Below are 20,273 nucleotides of genomic sequence, written 5' to 3' on the forward strand. Positions count from 1 at the left end.
CAATCATTACTGTCCTAACACCCAAATCTACTAATATGCAGATAGATTTGCATTATTCTCAAGGAAATGCGTAAGAGATATGGTTTAGAGTATATTAAATTAGGGTTTAGAAGTTAATTTGCAAAATTGACTACATAAATAATTTCCCTAGTGTTTATGAATATATACATCATAGCATATAACTTTGTATACACCAATTTGGATGCATCCCATTTTGTGTATGTCAGTTGGCTTGTACATCATTTTGACTGTCATCGATAGTTTCCACATCCGTGTTTCTTACAGGAACATGTTAAGGAGATCTAAGCATGTAATACATGGAATGAATTGACACATGAAGCGCTTTAGATCCAACATGAAAAATCCACAACATAACAAGTAGCAAAACTCTCTTAAAAATATTTACTGCATTACCATTATGGACATGGAAAATGGCATCATCTTTTTAAGTTCTGCATGATGATTGATGACGACGATAAAAAAGATGACCAAATGTAATCACTTCAGAAAATGTGAACACATTAACTGTGGCCACCTAAGATGATGAAAATGATAAGAAAACTAGCCAAATATGGTTGCTTGGGATATGATGATGATATTGATGATGATGATGACCATTTAATAGAGAGACCAGATGTGATCAATTGAGAAAGAAACCAAAGAAAAAAGCAGACCAAATGTGGTCACTTGAGATGATGATGAAAATGTCGTACATAACAAAACATACAAGAAGACTCCATCAATTGAGATAAAACGGCACTGCAACATGTGCTCAATTGCGTGTGGTCACTTGAGCTCTGAATCGACATGAGTCTGAAGCACGACATCAGTGAGAGGGTAAGCAACGCATGTGAGGACATACCCGGCTTTGATCTGAGCATCACTAAGGAAAGAGCCATCCGATTGGTCCACCTCCCCTTCCAGGAGCTTCGCACAACATGCGGAACAAGCACCCGAGCGGCAAGAAGCAGGGAGGTCGAGGGGAGGGTCTTCATCTAGATCCTCTGCAGTCACAAGAATGTAATCATCATCAGGTGCTGTGAATATCCTCTCTTCTCCATTGGGGAGAAGAAGCTTGACCTTGTAGGAAGCCATGGCTCGCACATCTCGATTAATTAATCTGACTGTGCTCATCGGATGCGAGAAGAGTCGATGATGGGGGAGTCTAACAGCATAATCTAAGGGAGGAATGATACAAATGTTAGGGTTAGAAGGCATCCATCGACATAGCACCGAGGATGCCATAACCATGGAAGGAGCAGGAGCAGGATACTTGCTCTGTTCTGTTCTGTTTCTGTTGCTTAAGTATTATCTATCTATCTATTTATCTATCTATCTATATATATACTTATATTGTCTCTTAAGAGGCCAAGCTGGCCTATAATATATATAAGACCAAAACAATGGGATTTTAGATCATACAATGTTGTCTCTACCTTTTGAGAACTCAGAAAACCAATACAAAAACAAATAAAATGAATACATTTAAGATTCTCCAGTTAGATATATTTTGTAATTTTGAACTTTGAAATATCTCTATCATGTAGCTCGATCCGGAATGGACGAAGTCTCCCGTGTGCGTCAAAAGTGTCTAACATACATAGTTCATCTTCCTACCAAGTGATATTTTTGGGTTGATCCATGCTATCTTGTTTTCTAGTTAATAATATTGGTTCGGATGACTTTATTCTTTTCCATTTTGGTCATGTTTAGATGGGACCAATCCATCTTATGTATTGGAATGGGGGTAGTGCATTTATGCTTATGCTATGTGACTCGATCCATTGTTGCATTTCAACATACCAACACCGAGGTTCTCCATGTTCACCAAGTTATTTTGATAACCATAAGTGTCAACCTTGTGTACCTTCCTTTATGGAGCTCCCAAAGCTGTTGGATATAGATCATTAAGATTGCTTCCATCTCCGCCTAGATTGTATCATGGAGCATTGATGCTTGGCTCCGTATCATGTGTGCAATCATTAAGACTAAAGGTCTCTCTAAACCTTTCTAGCTATTTGTTGTGTTAAGACTTGCTCTCCACATTTCTATTCCATAGAGAAGAGCTGATGCCACGAGTGTATCAAATACTATAGTTTAGTTCGTGGCTCTTGGAATTGCAAATGTACACATTGTCTTTCGAGAGCACCAAGGGTTGCATATCAAGAAGATATTTAGGCACAATCAACCACTTGTAAGGAGAACCAAGGCCTTGTAATGTTGCTCCCATGTATGTGTGCAATTGATGGTAATGAATGAATGAATTGGGGGGATGATGCTACTATGTATGTATGTACATTACAACTATTTGTGGAAGAAGCCCCCTTCCCAATACCTTCAATTATGTTTCTGAACAATATGCAATGATAACACTAGCCACACAAATCGTGTGTAGTATATGTAAATCATTGTCTACTATGACGTTAGGATCATTGGAGCCATTGTTTGTGCAAAAAGAGTCGAGGTTCAAACTTGCCGTTGTGGCTGTTTCCGAAGCTATTACTTGTGTGTTTGGGTTCTGTTCACACTTTTTGCCCAAGTTTTTTTTTTGCTTATTTCGTTAATATACACCATTAGGAACGGTTTTTTCACGCCAACTAGAACTTGATTTTACTTTATTTAAATTCTCTTCACAAAACATCATTTTGTCTCTATAGAGCATTTTATATGTGTCATTGACGAATAACCTCTCTTCTTTTTCTTACATACCCCCGGTTTCCTCTCTCATTGCTGCTTCAACATCATCTTTACGTTTCTAACAAGAACAATCCCTAGATAATTGCAACTTGCCATAAATGTTCTTATAGTAGCAACATTGTCGTGAAGTAAATACTTCACTAACAGAAATTCTAATTAGAAGAACAAATGTTTGACTTGAAGATGGGTTAACTCTTTAGGTGCAAAGGTCAGAATCTCAAATGTGTGCTATAAGCATTCAATACTGAATGTGTATGACACATCCACATTGAACCCTTCTAAAGTCCATTTAATAAACAAAAATTGGAATGTTGATTAGGTACTTTGCATGCATGCCAAGTGCCAACACCATGTGAATTAAATGGAAAAAGAGTCTACTAAGAGGTGTATGATATATATATAGATATAGTCTATAGATATAGATTCTCAAGTAAATTGTAACTAAGGAAAGAAAAAGGGATTCTCAAGTAAATTGTAACTAAGGAAAGAAAAAGGGAATTTGATCAACGGGTTCATGAATAACTAGACTTTACTATTGTACCTTGCATTTAAGGCTTTGAATATTTAGGGTTAGGGAGTCACTATTCTATATTGTACTTATATATATAGCTATTAATAATAATCTCTTGATGGGTGTATTTAGAATTGAAGGTAGAGGATCAGGTCAACCAATTATATTTATTGATGCATAAGTCATCAAGCTCTTAATATAATCACTTCCCACTTTATTTGATCAAAATGTATGTTGAACCAAGCTCCAGTATACTTGCCATTATCTAATCGAAAGCTCGAAACGTCACCGCCATTCATAAAACTTGAAGTCAGATCAGTGTCATTGAAGCAAGCGCTACAAGGACCCCATTATAAATCAATGTCTTAACTATTCTTCCTCTCTCCTAAAACATCACATGCCTTAAGAGCACTCCTTGATAATGTTAAGCAAACTGAAAAAATAAAGAATGGAAATATATAACTAGTTTAATACCAAAGCTTCGTAAGGTGTGTTGAATAACTAATGCTACAATGACGTGTGATACACATTGATTTTCTTTACAAGATCTTTCAAGTTCCAAATGAAGCTGTTGTTCCATGACGCTTCGCGGTCACTCTTTAAGGGTTCTCCATTCTGATATTAAGTAGCTTGTAAGCTCTCAAAATTATATTGCTGACCAAGTTTGCATGCATATTCATTGGTTCTCCAATATAGAGAGCCTTGTGCTTGAAAGTAGTTCTTTGCTATTATTGCACTGGAGTCAAATGAGTTGGTTCATCTGACTTCATGACAAGGTTGTGCTTGAAAGTAGTTCTTTGCTATTGCAGTGGAATCAAATGAGTTGGTTCATCTGACTTCATTACAAGGTCCGCACACTTCTGAAAAGAAATGCTAGGATTGCAATTCATTAGTCACTACTCTCTTCTTCAACTCGACTGGGAGACTCGGCGTCTACGATGGATTAGCACCTCCAGATGGATTAGCACATTCAGTTATGATCCCTTCATCATCGTCAAGTTATAAGATGGACACATTCACTTCTTCATTGCCATCAGCATCATCATCAATTGAAAGACGTGCAATATAACTTAAGCTGCCTTCAATGTGTGATCTGAAAGATAGATTGCTATCCCATCATTTCCAAGGTCAGCATTTGCTGCCACTGTGGCAATCCAGAACCCTTCATCTTCAACTTTTAGTTTATTGAATATTTTTCTTGCTTCGGCAATGGGGCCATATTTCACATATGCTTCCACTAAAGTATAAGCCATTGATGTATCCATCTCAAACCCCCTTTTTAAAATATCTGATAGTAATCGATGGATTCTTAACTCCGCTCCTATACCACCACAACCTTTCAGACTGCAAATATATGTTACGACGTTAGGAGGCACACCATCTTCCTGCATTTGTTGCAAATAATTGATTATATCTTCTCCAGACCCACAACCAGCCATCAAAGCAGTCCAAGAGATAACATCTCGATCAGGAATATCATAAAATACTTCTTGCACTTCCAGAAAGCATCCAAAAGTAGCATACATTCGCATTAAACTAGTGCCAACAAAGGATTCCTCTTCGAATCCATCTTGGACAATCTCAGAATGCAATCTATAACCCTTTTCTACATCTCTTTGGTTACTACAAGCTTTCAAAATAGCTACATATGTCACAGCATTTGGGAAGATTTTATCTTCCAATTGCATCTTTTCAAAACGCTCTAGGCCTTCCACAATGAGCCCATGATCAATGTAACCAGCAATAAGGGTGTTCCATGAAACAATGTCCCGAGAAAGCAACTCATCAAACACCTCTTGTGCCCCTATTAGTGAGCCACATTTTGCATACATATCAATTAAGCTATTACCAACAAATACCTCCTTCTCAAATTCCTCTTCAACAATCTTGCCATGGATTTCCTGACCCTTGTCTAGGTTCCTTACCGTGCCACAGGCTTTTAAGACGCAAACATAAGTTACAGCATTGACCGATAGGTTCTCTTCTTGCATCAAATGCAAACAGTTCAGTGCATCCTCAGAAAGTCCATGATCTGCATATCCCCCAATCAGAATGTTCCACGTGTCTATATCTTTACGTGGCATTCCATCAAAAACCACTTGAGCTTCTGATAAGTTGCCACAACGACAATACATATCCACTAAAGCATTGTAAACAAAAGAATCCATATCAAGTCCTTGTTTTGTAATGCCAACATGTAGTTCAATGCCTTTCATAATATCCTTCATATTACCACAAGCTTTCAAGAGAAGGACATAAGTTACAGCATTAGGTGAAACATCTTCTAACTGCATATATTTGAATGAGTCCAATGCTACGTCATAGAACCCCCATTCAGTGCATCCTCCAATGATTGCAGTCCATGAAACAACATCTTTTACTTCCAGTTGATCAAAGACTTCCCATGCTTCATCCAAAAATCCACATTTGGCATACATGTCCACCAACATGCTACCAACAAAAGTGTCCTTCTCAAAAGCTTCTTTAGCAATCTCATAATGAATTAATTGACCTTTGTCTAAAGAATCTGTATTGGCTGAAGCTTTCAAACCAAAAAGAAATGTGACGGAATCCTGAGGTATGCCATCTATCTGCATTTGCATAAAATGCTTCAATGCTTCTTCACCAAAACCTGATTCAGCATAGGCTGCAATAAGCGTATTCCACGATACTGTGCTCCGAGTTTCTAGCTTTTCAAAGACTTTCTGAGCATCTGCAAGTGCACCACATTCAGCATACATATCCAGCAAAGTGGTCCCTACATAGAGGTTATTATCCCACCCATCTTTAATGATCCTCATATGAACCATGTACCCCTCATTTAAATCCTTCATCCCTCTGCATGCTTTCAAGACAGACGAAAAGGTAACGGCGTTTGGAGATACACCTTCCAATTCCATATTATACAAAGTAATCAACGCCTCTTTACAAAGGCCATGATCAACGTAGCCAGTTATGAGGGCAGTCCATGATATTACATCAGGAACTGATACCTTCTTAAACACCTTAACTGCCTCCTCAGCTAATGCAAACTTGAAATACATATCAATCAAAGTATTGGCCACCTGAAGGATAGTCTCATAGCCAGTTTTCACAACTCTCGCGTGAATATCCTGACCCTTTTGAATATCTCCTATACTAGTACATGCTTTCAACATGCATAGATATGTGACTGTATTCGGAATCACTGATTCTAACTCCATTAACTCAAAACAACAAAGGGCTTGCTCAGAAAGACCATATTCCACATATCCTGAAATCAACGCAGTCCATGAAACCACATCTCGGAAAGGAAGCTTTTCGAAAATCTCCCAGGCTTCGATAAGAAATCCACATTTAATATGCAAATCTAGCAAACTATTCCCAACAAAAAGATCAGTCTCGATCCCCTGTTTCACAATATCCATGAATATTTGTCTCCCTTTCTCTATCCATTGCAACTCAGCACAAGCTCTAAGCATAGATGTAAGCATAAACTTGCTGGAAACAACACGCTGATCTTGATATAATGAGATGGCTACATTTAGTTCACCAGAATCAACATATCCTTGTGCAACTGAACTCCATGAATATTCATTAGGTTGACTGAGCTTACAAAAGACCTTATGAGCATCAGTTAAACCACCGCATGCCATAAACAAGGGAACAAGATAATTACCTATAACCATATCTTGTTCGATACCAAACCCACAAAGGTGAGCATAGAGAATCTTGGAATATTCCAGATTCTTAAGCTTCCTATTGGATAATACAAGAGAGATGAGATCTTCCATTGAAGGAAGAGGATGCCTATGCAAAAACGAGGCGATCTCTTGTGAATATTTGACTTTGCTTTCCAAAACAGGCGAGAGGTCTGACAAAAAAGTTGCTTCGCTGCTGAAAAGTGAACATATTTCTGTTGAGCTCTTCTTATGCTCATGGAGCTCTGTTCTGGACATGGGGTTTCCGTGGAAGCTTGTGCTTGAATTAGAATTGTCATGGGAGCATGTTCCTGAATGAGGTTTCTCTGCACGGACAGAGTCAGTGGCAGAAGTTAGGGCGAGGCATTCAGAATTACCTCTTTCAATTGGGAGGAGAAGCTTTCCATGGCATCCTTCCATAGGTTTGAGAAGCCAGGCAGTTCCATTGGTTTGAGAGGGATTATCTGCAAGCAGAAGTGCAGGGGAGGCTTCTGCTGCAACCTGCATAATCTGCACATACATCATCATGTCTCTCGATCATTCAAATTTCAGACCATTTCAGCAATCCTGCCTCTCCCTATCTATCTATCTATCTATCTATCTATCTATCCATCCATCAAATCAATCCATCCTACAGTCTCTACTTCTACTTCCCTTCTAATTGAACCTCTCCAAAACAAAACAAAAACTCAACTAACTACTCTTTTGGACAAATGTGTGCCCAATATCCGGCCGTGTAATAATATGCTGTCCAATATCCGGTCGATTCAAGCAGGCTGCCCGTTGGAACCACGATCCGAGGATATGCTGGAAATGGATCCCTAATTAGGTACATAGTCCCAACCTCTGCCCCCAATGACTACTACTTGCTCAATACCTCCTTTTCATTGGGTGCATTGCATTGAACATGCATTTCCCATCGTGCTCATCGTAATAGATTAGGCCAACGTTAAGTTGGTTGCTTTGATTTGGTGTTGAGAAGGGTTGATTTGGCTAGAGTTTATCAAATCTTTTAAATAAAGTTGCAAAATGTTTGTTACAAGGAGTGAAAACAATGCCTTTACAAGGTTTACACATGGCAATGAGCAGCTACAAGCACTCACAACCGTTTTTTGTTTTGTTTTGCATTATATTGCAATGAGAAAGCTCCTCAAGAGGTGGAAACCCTCAAAGAATGGATACGAGATAAGAACAAAGAGGTTTTCCTATACTCAATAAAAGTTAAAAGCATTCGAAGAAACGATGATGAAGATGCTCTTAGATGTCGTGAAAATATTGCAAGCACATCACAAAAATCACACACATAATTACATGCGTTGTGCGTCATACTTGAAGTTACATGTGTGGATGAATAAGCTTCACCAATTTACATATTTGAACAAGGTACAATACATAAATCCTTGGTGATGGAGAATAGAGCAACACTATTAGTTGGGTAAGGATGGGGTCATGGGTTCAAGCTCCACGTGGTTGTGAATTGATCAATATTTGATAGTTTCAGTTGCCATATCTAAAATTAATTTGGGCACACATATTGAAACAAACTTGTCTCCAACACGAAAATGTGACAAATGTTTTATGTTCCCCAATGTATGGATACTCATTGAGCAATGAGAATGGTAGACGAGAATATCATAACCCCACAAAGTGTACAAAATTTTAAACATTTTTCAAATAATTCATATCTATGCTATTCACCAATATTTAAAGTGAAATGATATAAAATAATAACAAATTAAGTTGATTTACAGTTTCCTAATTTGAGTGGAAGTTCAAATAAGATGATATATGCAATAAGTTTCTAACTTGATAGTGAATGCATAGGTGTTCTACATCATATATGAGACTTCAAACATCTCAATAAATGCTTATTTATTTTACCTTATTGAAAATTCAAATATATAAACAACATCATGTAACAATAGTGTGTGCCTTGCAGTGTTATGGTTATGGGAAATGTCTCAAGAACAGGATTCATTGGCTTAAAAAAAATCATATTCTACCTTTAGAGAATGCACACTCCTAAAAAATCATATTCTAGTTTCATAGAGTTCACTCTCAATGTTGACATATCAACCTTTTCTCCTCCACAAAAGATAATACGACTCTTTGAAAGGCACTACTAATCAACACTATTATTTTATGTTGTCTAAATAAATATGATTAGTCAATTTGACATATTGGTATGCAATTTGAAATTTAATAGATATGTGATCTATAAATTTGACATGTTGATAGACAATTTGAAATTTAATGAGATATGTGATCTATAAATTTGACATGTTGGTAAACAATTTGAAATTTAATGACATTGCAATCTACTTACCAATGATGCATCAGTAGATAGAATTAGCAGCACAAAGTCTTACGATTGTGTGAAAATTATGACATTATTGTTTCTCAATGTATAAAAGGGGAAGTATATTCCTTATGTTTGGAGTTTTAAATCACACTTAAAATTGTCGAAGACAATGCCACACAAACATTCGTATCAACAAGCCAAAAATACTCACTAATTGTATACGCTTTAGTGTTGATATATCGTATTACAAATTTCTGCACTAAGGTAAGAGAAAGATGACCTATTTGCAATTGGACATGCATATTAATAAAAAAAGCGTTGATTAGAAAATGTATTAAATAGTTGTGTGTATGTCATGGTCATGTGAAGGCTCAATATTTATTGAGATTCCGTGTAACAGTTGTTATGTACCGACCTTTTTCAAGATCATAGATCGTCTTCATATTGGGTCGTCGCCACCAATAAAAAATGAGAACTAATAATCCGATGACTAATGAAATGGATACAAATGAAAAAATGGTTTTGTAGTCTTCAATCATGTCCGTTGAGCTTTCTGTGAAGCCTTCTTCCCTGAGCTTCACAATAAATGCTCCTAATGCCCAATCCAAAGGAATCCTCCCAATTTGATTTGTGAACATCACGCTACACAAACAAATAATATGTCAACAACATATGAAAATGTTGCAAAAAGCGCAAAAATAAACTTTTGGCACCCGCATTTGCCTTGATTTTAGCAGAAGATGACCTATTCATTATTTGTGTGCCTAATCCAATGTTGAGCATAGACACCATGACTAAACCAAGGAGTTCAGCAATACCCAATGCAACATTGTTGGTAATCAGCTAATTATACCTGTCACCGTTCATCGGAAGACCAAGGCTGTCGTGCAAAAAAGCCACGATATATGCTGAGGAAAAGCAGTACTTTAAGAGGTCTTCCTTTGCAACACCTTTGTGCTTTTGCTGCAATGCCCTCCAATTATCTTCACAATATTTCATCCCAGCATGTTGAAAATCAGCCAGTGTTGCCTTTGGCATGAGGCCGAAAAACTGACCACACAAATAACCATGAACAAAACATTGAAATGTCAGTTGAGAAACAGGATCAAATGCTCGGGAAATCTATTTACTAACGTTATCCACTTCTCAGCACATCCTATTTACCTGTGAAGTATAGAAAAAATTCTCTGTCGCAAAGAATTTCCCATTCAGCCTCGGCACAAAAGTGGATCCAATGGCACATTTCTGATAGACACATTTATCTGCACTATCCACCATCAGAATAACTGTTAGGTGCTTAAAACTCAAAGCAAAAAGAAATTACAGAGATAGTAATCAATCACAATTATAAACATGCATCCATTATAATATGTGCAATTTTTATTCTCCTAATGAATTGCCATCAAAACAGTCTATTGACAATTGATACTGCCATTATTAACAAAGGACTATTAAGCAACAAACAAGGCACACGATGAATATTAAATTGCTATCAATGCAAATGCAATTCAACCAAACTAGATGAGCTACAGAATCAATAAGCCCACTCACAATACGGTCTCCAGACTTAATTGAAAATAACATTTTCAGAAGCGGAAAACAGAATAAGGAATGGACATTTCCCATTATTACTCGAACTTGTGCATTTGGGTATGGATATATCGAAAAGGAGAATGAATATTTACCTCGACCTATTCGAAGCAATTGCATCGCAATATTTCGACATTCCGAGAAATTTCCAGCTGAATCTATGGCCTGAGCTATGCCTGGCTCGACATCTTTAATAGAGGTTGAGATCTTGGCAAGCTCTTCAGAGCTCATCATAAATCCTCTCGGGGTACAAGGATCAACCACCCTATTAACCGAATGAGTGTCTACAAAGTCACAATTTCAATATAAAATATGTTTATTAACAAAGTTCTAAACAAGTATCTTCTGCAAATTCGATACAACAGACAAGAATCATGAACATAATACCTTCTTGTATGCTTCTAGAAAGCAGGAGCTGCAAAACACCATCCCATGCAGCTTCCTGCATCCCAACTAAGTACAATTTAGTGACCAATTCAAATTGAAGGTCATGAAGAATAGTGAAAGGATAGTTGCTAATGAAAGGCCATGGAAGCATGATAGTCAGAATCAGAGAATTGACCAACCATACAAACGCATTTATTGATTACTCCTAAACTTGGTATCATAGTGGAAAACAATCAAGAGGAAATGGAGGGAGAGGCTTGCTAAAGAATGTGATAGAGTAAGTACCTTCGCATATTCATGCCACATGAATATGCAAAGGACATTTCTGTCTGGTTTATAATGAAAAAAGTATGTTATGAGTAACTTGCAACAAGAAAGAACCTTCTGGTTTATCACCACAGAATCTCTGCTTAAATTTGCTTGTGAATCTGTTTGAATAACTTTTAAAAGCAACCATTACTCCTCTTTTACTTCTTTGAATGAAACTGGCTTCCAAAAAGGATTTGCACCACTATTTAATGGAATCTTTTCTGCTATTTGTCTTCTACATATTGAAGGAAACTTGATCCCAAATAGGATTTGCATTACTACTTATTTAAAACTTGAAAGCATCCACATGGCTTACGCTCACATAAATCCATCTTTTTGACTCCATAAAAGGTGAAAAATAAATTGATCAGCTACAATTTGGAAAGGCACAAGCTCATAATGGACTGGTCAGTGGGCACTTTATCTTTAGTAAAGCTATGTGTGAATGCCTACCAGCTGGACAGAATAACATTGTACTGATTATTAAGAGTGGAGTTTCCCATGATACATATCAAATATATGACTGCCATAACTTGGCTAAATTATATGGCTCATTCTTAGAGTCAGAATTGAATACATTGGAAGAGAAAAATAGCTGTCTTTCATCCGAACAGGCAGGTCTGATTTAATGGATGAGGCATCAAATTACATATCAAGATGAAGAGGTTCAAGACAATGCTTGGTGGCCATAGTATTATTATATGCTGATGGCATTGTGCTGATCTCCGACTCTCTGGAAGAACTATAAAGACATCTAGATCCATTTAAATCATTTTGTAGCAATGAAAATTTATCGGTGGCACATACAATCCTACACATACCTAGGAGTGAGTTTCACAAGGCCTCATTTCTCCCTAAAGAGGCTACCTGTGCTTGACTATCTCATGGATATGCAGCCTTTGGACCCCGTGAAAAACAATCTGCACATATACAATTCCAGGAACTAAGAGCTAAATTGTGATTATTAGGTGAACTTGTCGCACCGACTCTTCCCTATGGAGTAGAAACGTGTAGACCGAGCCTTCATAATTCATATAATTGGGAAGATTTGGATACATCTTTAGTTTTGATAGCTGCCACATGGTAAGGAGTAAAGCATTGGTGCCCCATGATATAATCCAGCCAGAGATAGGTGCAGTCCCAAATAGTGACTGAGGCATTGAGCACTAACCAAGTCTTTCTTTTCTTTACCTTAGGCTTATTAATCATTTACCTTATCATTTCCTAGGGTCCTGTACAATATATGTTGATTTTTATTATTTACGTATCTAGAAATATCATTTTGATTTGGTTTAAATAATTGAAGATGGATTTGAATCACATAATGACAGATACCCATGTTCTTAAATATGAGACTATAGACAAGGACATGCATAATACTTGAGAGGGGATGAAAGTGAATAACTCAGGGATCGTAAGTCTGCCTTTGAAAAGGGAGTCTGCTGTGAGGATCCTTGAATATGATCTGAGCATTAATGCAGGTAATTTTTCAGGTACGCATCATTAATCCATCCAGCTGTATGGAAATGTATACGGTTGTATGGTATGTATGACCGCAACTGTGAGATACTACTGTTTTTTGAATTTCGTTCTTGAAGGATTACCCAACACAAGTTTTGCATCAATATATGTGTATATTGAAATTTATATAGGAAGTCATAAATGCAATCTGACTTAACACCCAGAAATTTTTATTTCAACCAAAAATGCTACTTTGTTGTGTGGAAGGAAGATAACCAACCTGACCAAAGTGAAGAAAACTGTGCGTGTAAAGAGGATAAGTTACACCTCCAAGATCTACAGTATGAAGAAACTCGGGAGGTGGACGTGTATTTGGTATAAACGTAACCTAAAAGGAAAAAAAAAATCACAACTTAAACAAATGTGAAAAAATCTTTGTTAAGCAATTGACATATAAATATCTAGAGTACATATTGCTCTAGACTCCACAAATATATTTATTGATTGGAGCCACAATCCATTATAACACTGATCCATTATGTACATGTAGTGCAAAGAAATGGATATACTGTCTTAAGCAATGATAGTTGAAAGAAAATCTGAAGGTACACCTGAGCAGAAGCTCCACCCAGCTCAATTATTCCAACAGTATCTTCTGGGTCTCTTCCAAGGGTTCCACGAGCATAATTTGCAGCCACCCAAGCAAAAATCCCTTCATCTGTTCCTGTTCACAGAGATTGTAAGATGCATTATGTGTTATATACCCTAATTTGTAGAAAATGAAACGAATTCACACAAAAAACGTACAAAAATAGAAAAAAACAAAAAAAACGAAGGTGGAAGACTGCAAAGCATTTATGAAGAGACTTGTGGATCCATTTTGGGGTGGTTTTCATCATTTGCCAAATTAGAATGAAGTACTACCCAAGTGCAATATATACCTTGAACAACTATAACATATACCCAACTTAGCAGATCTTGTCCACTAAACATAAACTGACTCTGATGGATAAATTTAAAAAATATATAAAGAGCAAAGCAGCACAAACAATATCTCTAATACATGTCCGATAAAAGAGGGTTCAAATCCTGGGGTGTAAAGTTCCCATGACCTCTCCTCATGGAATTTTCAATACTCCTGCCTAGTAGCTCTTCTCTGGAGTGTTCTAGGAATATTTTCTAATTTGTGCAAGCATTATACTTTGATCTACAACTACACTTTGTTTCTCTGGGTTCATTGCCTCCTTTAAACTGGTATCAGAACCTTTAAATTTGTGTACAAGGTTTTATACAGAGTTCAATGGTAATTCTCTGAACCGAACTGAAATTACTCCTAATCATGCGGGGCATCATATTTATGCAAGAGAGTTTGTAGGAAACTGCTGGCATTTATCACAGCAAGTTTTTTGTGTCTTTTTTGGTCAAGAATCAGATGTTGTAGGTCTATCAACATGCAAATTTGGGCATTCCTGCATCATTTTATACTTGATGCATTACCACTGTGGAATTTAACAAAACCAGAGGTAAAAACCTAAAATTTTGCAGACAATTACAGTTTTTCAGATTTTCCCCAAATTTGATTTCAGTTCTCCCAGTAAACGTCCTTGTCATTATAGGTCCCTGTCTCACCAAAGCAAGCAATAAAAAGAAAAATAGATATCTCCATTCACCCATAAAATCTTAGGAAAATATTATCTTTGAAGCATGAAAATAAAAGCAGATGGCCATCAACCTCTAGAAACTTGAGATAATTGATCTCAATGTCATCTCATTAGAAAACATTTGATACTTGAAGCATGAAGAAAGCAGCAACAGATGCCCATTCATCTTTATAATCATTGATTTCACCTTACTAAACAAGTTTGATGCTTTAAATACTAACCTATAGCAACAAATGCCCATTCTTCTTTAGTATCACTACCGTCACATTAGAAACAATTTGAGTCTTTAAAATATACCTGCAAATGTCGGTTCATCTCTAGTATTACATCTCATCAAAAGCACTTTTAACAGAAAGGATTTCCATTCAATTATAGTCTCACAACCATCTCCTTAAAAAACAATTTGATTCTCGGAAGTATAGCAACAAACACCTATTCATCTCTAGCCTCCCTAAACACAAGTTGATTCTCAAAAGTAGAAGTGTTTCTATTTATCACTAGTTCTCGCTACCATCTCACTAAAAAAATTTGATGCTCAAAGGTGGAACAATTGTCAATGCATCTCTAGACTCACTAACATGTCACTAAAAATAAGAAAGAGATCACTAACCCGAAACAACAGATGCCCATTCATCTCGGAACCTGAAACCAGATGCTCGAAGGACAATTCGACAAGATTCCAAGATTCTCTCTTGTATAACAACATCTAATCTCCTCAAACCAGCTGTAGCCATAAGATAAATTCTTGCATTTTCTCTCTCTCTTTCAGGAACCTTCCTAGATGCAAACTTAAGCAACTCCATCAACGAATAACCAGCATTATGAGGATCCTCTGCAAAGGAAGATAAACCAGGTTTTGTCTTGAAAGACAAATCTTCTCTTCCAAACGTCACAATAGGAAGAGGACCGTTGTTAATGTATTCGAAAACATGAACTCTAGAGCCAGAGCTTCCTGCATCAATGATGATGGCATATCCCCTATTTCTTTTCATTCTATGGTTATGGAAATTAGAAGAGAATCGGAACCCTTTAGAGAAGGAGAGGAAGTACAAAGAGAAACAGAGTAGGAAGAGAAACAGTGTACAAAAGCATTTTCCCGAAGTGCCCGCTAGAGGTTTAGAATAGCTAGATGAGCGAAATGGGAATTGGGCAGCATTATTAGTATTCTTATGTGATGACGATGGTGTCGACAATGATGACGAAGAAGATATTTTGGTGGGCTTATTTGAAGTAAAGTCCATAGATTTAGAAGAGATCAATAGAGAGGAAGCAGACCGCCGCATCGGACTCTTTCCAGTCCGATTTCTCTTCGTCTTCGCCTCTTCCGCTGCCTAGTCCTCATGGAATCATTCCTCTGATTTCTTCATCTTTCTCTGATATAAAAAAGAAACAGAGATACAAGTCTCCTTCTTTTCTTCTCTCTCTCTCTCTCTCTCTATTTTCTTGCTTTCTTCTCTTGTGACTTCTGTGTCTTTTTGGTCTGCAGAAGAAATGGTACAGATCAAGCTCCTAATGCCCTGTTTTGTTTTGTTTTGTTTTGTTTTCTTCAGAGAGAGAGAGAGAGAGAGAGAGAGAGAGAGAGAGAGAGAGAGAGAAGGTTATGGGTTCAAGGCTCACAAATGTAACTTCATATAATATTTTTGCAATATAGAAGAGAGAGAGAGTGTGTGTGTGTGTGAGTGAGTGAGTGAGATAGATACATAGATTCTATTATCGTCTTCGGAGGTCAAATATGACCTATGAGACTAAAAATATTACATTTTCACGTGATACATCTGAAAGTGGGTAGCGACTCTCGATGTTCAAGAACTTTTACCAATGAATGTTGCAATCGAGAGTGCGCATTGTGGTTGTGAGGGAAATTCGTGCAAGGATTGGGCTTGGTCGAAGATGTGTGGAAAGCATGGTCAAATATGGTCGAAGGCAAAGCATTGTATCAAAGTGTGATACCCATCCCATCCACCAAACCATTTTTCCATATCTTGCATCCAACTAGAACACAAAATTCTGTTTTTATACGTCTTTTGGATCTTTTTGCTTGCTTCCCATTGCTAGAAGAACGGTTACGAGAGAAAGAAAAGAGAGCCCAGATGCATGTAGCTCAATTGGTAAGGTTGCCCAATGGAGACCAGGTGATCATGGGTTCAACCCCTACATTCCACAGTGGCATCTAGTGAAATAGAGATATATATGAAGTATATAATAGAGAGGTAAGGAAATTGGGTTTCGAAGCCAAGACACTATCTTGTAGTGTTATCAACTTATTGGGGTAAGCTAATTACGATAATAATAATAATAATAGAGAGAGAGAGAGAGAGAGAGAGAGAGACGTCTTCTAAGGCCAAAAATTGGCCCATGAGACAATTGGTGTACAACAAAATAGGGTATTTACCCAATCATCAAAAATAAAAAAAAGTAAAAATGGAACTTAAGCTAAAAGAGTTCTAGTATTGTACAAAACGTGTTATGGTGTAACATATTCAATAAAGGAAATGAATTTGTACTAGGCCTAGTTTCATTTCCATCCAAGCCTCTTGGCCCATGAGACAATTGGTGTACAACAAAATAGGGTATTTACCCAATCATTAAAAATAAATAAAAAGTAAAAATGGAACTTAAGCTAAAAGAGTTCTAGTATTGTACAAAACGTGTTATGATGTAACATATTCAATAAAGGAAATGAATTTGTACTAGGCCTAGCTTCATTTCCATCCAAGCCTCTCGAAATAAAGTGGGAGATCAAAGGGTTTCAGTGTGGGTGTGAGTCGTGGTCCCGGTGTAGAAGGTAACCCCAACCATGCCGTCTAGGTGGTGTAGCTCACGTTCCCTTATTTTCTTAATTGCTTCTACACCATGTTGAGTTGCTTTGAAACCCGTCATCCGAGGGTGTTTGGCTCTTCTTTGGTTTTCTGCTTCATCAAGGAAGAGGTTGAGTGATGTAGGTGTGTCCACATTCATCGTCTCCTGATGTCCCTAAAAAACTTCATTTTTTTACATGTTGGTGAATATTGGAAACGTTATTGTCAAGTTACATTTTGTAGTTTATTCTCTCTATGTTGTTTTAGCTCTAAAATATATCTGCCTAATGTCTTTATATCTAGAGTATCTAATAGTTTGGGGAGGGTGGGAGAGGGACCGAGTATGTCTTGGTATTTTGCCCTTATCTCAGCGTAAGTTGGACACTTGCATGTCATCCTCTATCCCTATGTGACATAATCTACACATCCTTTCCTCTCTAGGGACTCCATTAGTACAACCATTCTCAATCTCAAGTTGGTGAGATGATAATCTAAGTTGTCCAATGGCAACCCTTAGTGCATTTGGTAAGAATGCATCTAGATATTTTGGTCGTGTAATAAAACTTAACTTAGAGAAGTGCATGAAGTGTTCCTTATAGTACAACATTTTAGATGGGAGTGGCTCTAGTGGGGTGATCCATTTATACATAGTGTAAATTTTCCATATTTTGTGGCGTATTATTTTATTACGGCCCTCATGAGAGATTAAAGTGTTATCAATCGTGTGATCGTACCTAAGGGGAGGTAGGTTATTAATGTCTAGACCGTTTGCAAGAAGCCAACTCACCATCATGCCATAACATGAGCTAGTATAGTTTGACTCATATAGTGATCAAGATGCCTCAAAAGCTTGATGAGATATCCTATCATGTGGTTGGCTATGTATCCTATGAATAGAGACTACAAGTTGAAAAAGTGCTTCTACTAACATCAGGGGACCGTAAGTGAACTCAACTCTAATAATGTCATGCGATATCATCGATTTGCTTAGGAGTTGGTGTGATAACATTGTCATTAATGGTCTGTCTAATTGCATCCACCAATGGAACCCAAACCACTGATGCATACATGAGGGAGGGGGTCACTAATGAGTCAAAGAGCCACCCCTTAGTCACCCCTTAGTCCATGGCTCTTGAAAGTATGCTTGGACGCATTGTCTCTCTAAGAGTGAGAGGGATGCATGTCCTCTCGTAAGTCTATCCTTCGTTGCCCGTGTCATTGAAAATTTACCTGAGCGGACACTGAAAGTGACTCCAAGATATACGTATGATCCAACTACCTCAACTGGGCTATGGGAGATGGTTAGGTGGCACTTAGTTCTAACTTGAGCCGATGTGTGGAAGATAAGGACTTTAGTTTTTCCCTATGTTCGCTACCAATCCTCGTTGTGTGTGAAAGTCATCTAAGGCACTAAGGTGCCTTTGTAGGTCGTGTTCAGATTCAGAGAGCAAAACTATGTCGTTTGCATAGAGCAAGATATGAACCTGCGTACCCCCAAGGACTAGGCAGTTGCCTCCCTTACGAGCAATAAAATCCGTGATCTCATCAATGTAGATCCCAAAAAGAGTTGGTGATAGGGGCAACCTTGTTTTACACCAATATAGCTAGTGAAGTAATCGGATAGGCCAGTTGGGCATCGTACACCCCCGGAGACTTGCTCATATAGTGCGTAGATGGCCCAAATCATGTCATCTAGTATCTTCAAGCTTTTAATCCTATTAAAAAACCGCTCTCTAGGGACTGTGTCAAAGGCTTTGTGAAAGTCCACAAATCAACAATATAATTTCTTATTATGAGCATTTGTTTGGTCAATTAAACATCTAAGTGTGAAGATATGATCAATAGTAGAGAAGGCTCGTCTAAAGCTAGCCTATTCAAGTGCTCGAAGATTTAAGGTCTCCATATAATCGCTAAGCTCTGATTCCATTACTGCGCAATATAATTTATTGAGTGTATGACCCATCATAATGGTCCTATATGTATTTGGGTCCATGGGGTCCCCTTCTTTATGTATGGGGGTCACTGTGTTAATAGTCCATTGTGGTGGAAAACCCTCGGCGAGGGCACGGTTGAAGATTAGAGTTAGAAAGGGAGCTAGGCACTCTCCCACATATATGATATGTTCTGCTCACAATCCTGTGTGATCCATGGACTTCCTATGTTGTAATTTCTTTATAACCTTCGTGATCCTAGAGGTCGTGAAAAGTGTCCCCATGGTAGGTCGGGGTGTAGAAGGCATTGGAATGGGTGGCTAGTTTGGGACTTGGTAAAGTCTCTCTATATATGTGTGCCAAGTTTTGGGATCCTCGATGGGTGTTTGTGGGCTTGGTTCCCGTAATCTCTTCCACGCATTGGTGCAATCGATACTCATGAGCATATGGTAGAGTTCCCAATATTGGGATGCCTCCCACGCTTGTCTCTTACGACATGTCATCTTGTGCATTCTTTGCGAGCTTGTCCTGAGGTAATAGTGTTGACGACAAGGCCGTCAATGCGGAAGATCAAGTAGCATTCGATTGGGGTTGAGTACCTGCGTATGACAGTTTCCAAGATCGTGCACAGAGATAGAGAGAGAGAGAGAGAGGAGGCACAAAAGACTCTTTCTATTCAATAGAAACAATAATACAACCAACCTTACAAAAAGGTTACTAGGTCACTTTATATAGTGACAAACTTAGGGCAACTACCATTTATGCTAATTACACAAATGGCCCAAACTTGAGCTATACAAAGGGATAGTGTGAATACGTCCATTATACACTTGTATTCGACACTCCCCCGTAATGGGCGTATACATGGGTTATCTAAGATTACAGGTATAAACCTAGGTTCTCAGACATATCAGTTTTGTTCGAGTCGGCAGGGTCCGAAGGCAGA

General features: G+C 37.8%; 2 protein-coding genes across 2 annotated transcripts; both read right to left on the bottom strand.

Annotated features, from left to right (window-relative positions):
- Positions 1-3,819: 3,819 nt before the first annotated feature.
- On the bottom strand, positions 3,820-7,454 carry LOC147857728 (pentatricopeptide repeat-containing protein At2g39620-like). Its single transcript, XM_087327204.1, has one exon. It carries the CDS (start codon positions 7,414-7,416, stop codon positions 4,279-4,281), a length of 3,138 nt encoding a protein of 1,045 aa, XP_087183330.1. The 5' UTR covers positions 7,417-7,454; the 3' UTR covers positions 3,820-4,278.
- Positions 7,455-9,360: 1,906 nt separating this feature from the next.
- LOC147857729 (putative apyrase 6) lies at positions 9,361-16,002 on the bottom strand. The gene is made up of 8 exons (XM_087327335.1): positions 15,209-16,002; positions 13,549-13,661; positions 13,218-13,325; positions 11,168-11,222; positions 10,876-11,064; positions 10,355-10,452; positions 10,044-10,240; positions 9,361-9,832 (listed from the first exon to the last, which is right to left on the bottom strand). Exons 1-8 carry the CDS (start codon positions 15,879-15,881, stop codon positions 9,562-9,564), a joined length of 1,704 nt encoding a protein of 567 aa, XP_087183461.1. The 5' UTR covers positions 15,882-16,002; the 3' UTR covers positions 9,361-9,561.
- Between the last annotated feature and the right edge of the window lie 4,271 nt (positions 16,003-20,273).

Source organism: Azolla caroliniana, unplaced genomic scaffold (genome assembly GCF_043228905.1).
Source record: "Azolla caroliniana isolate FFs.n. ecotype wild unplaced genomic scaffold, voAzoCaro1.0.p SCAF_11, whole genome shotgun sequence".
NCBI lineage: Eukaryota > Viridiplantae > Streptophyta > Polypodiopsida > Salviniales > Salviniaceae > Azolla > Azolla caroliniana.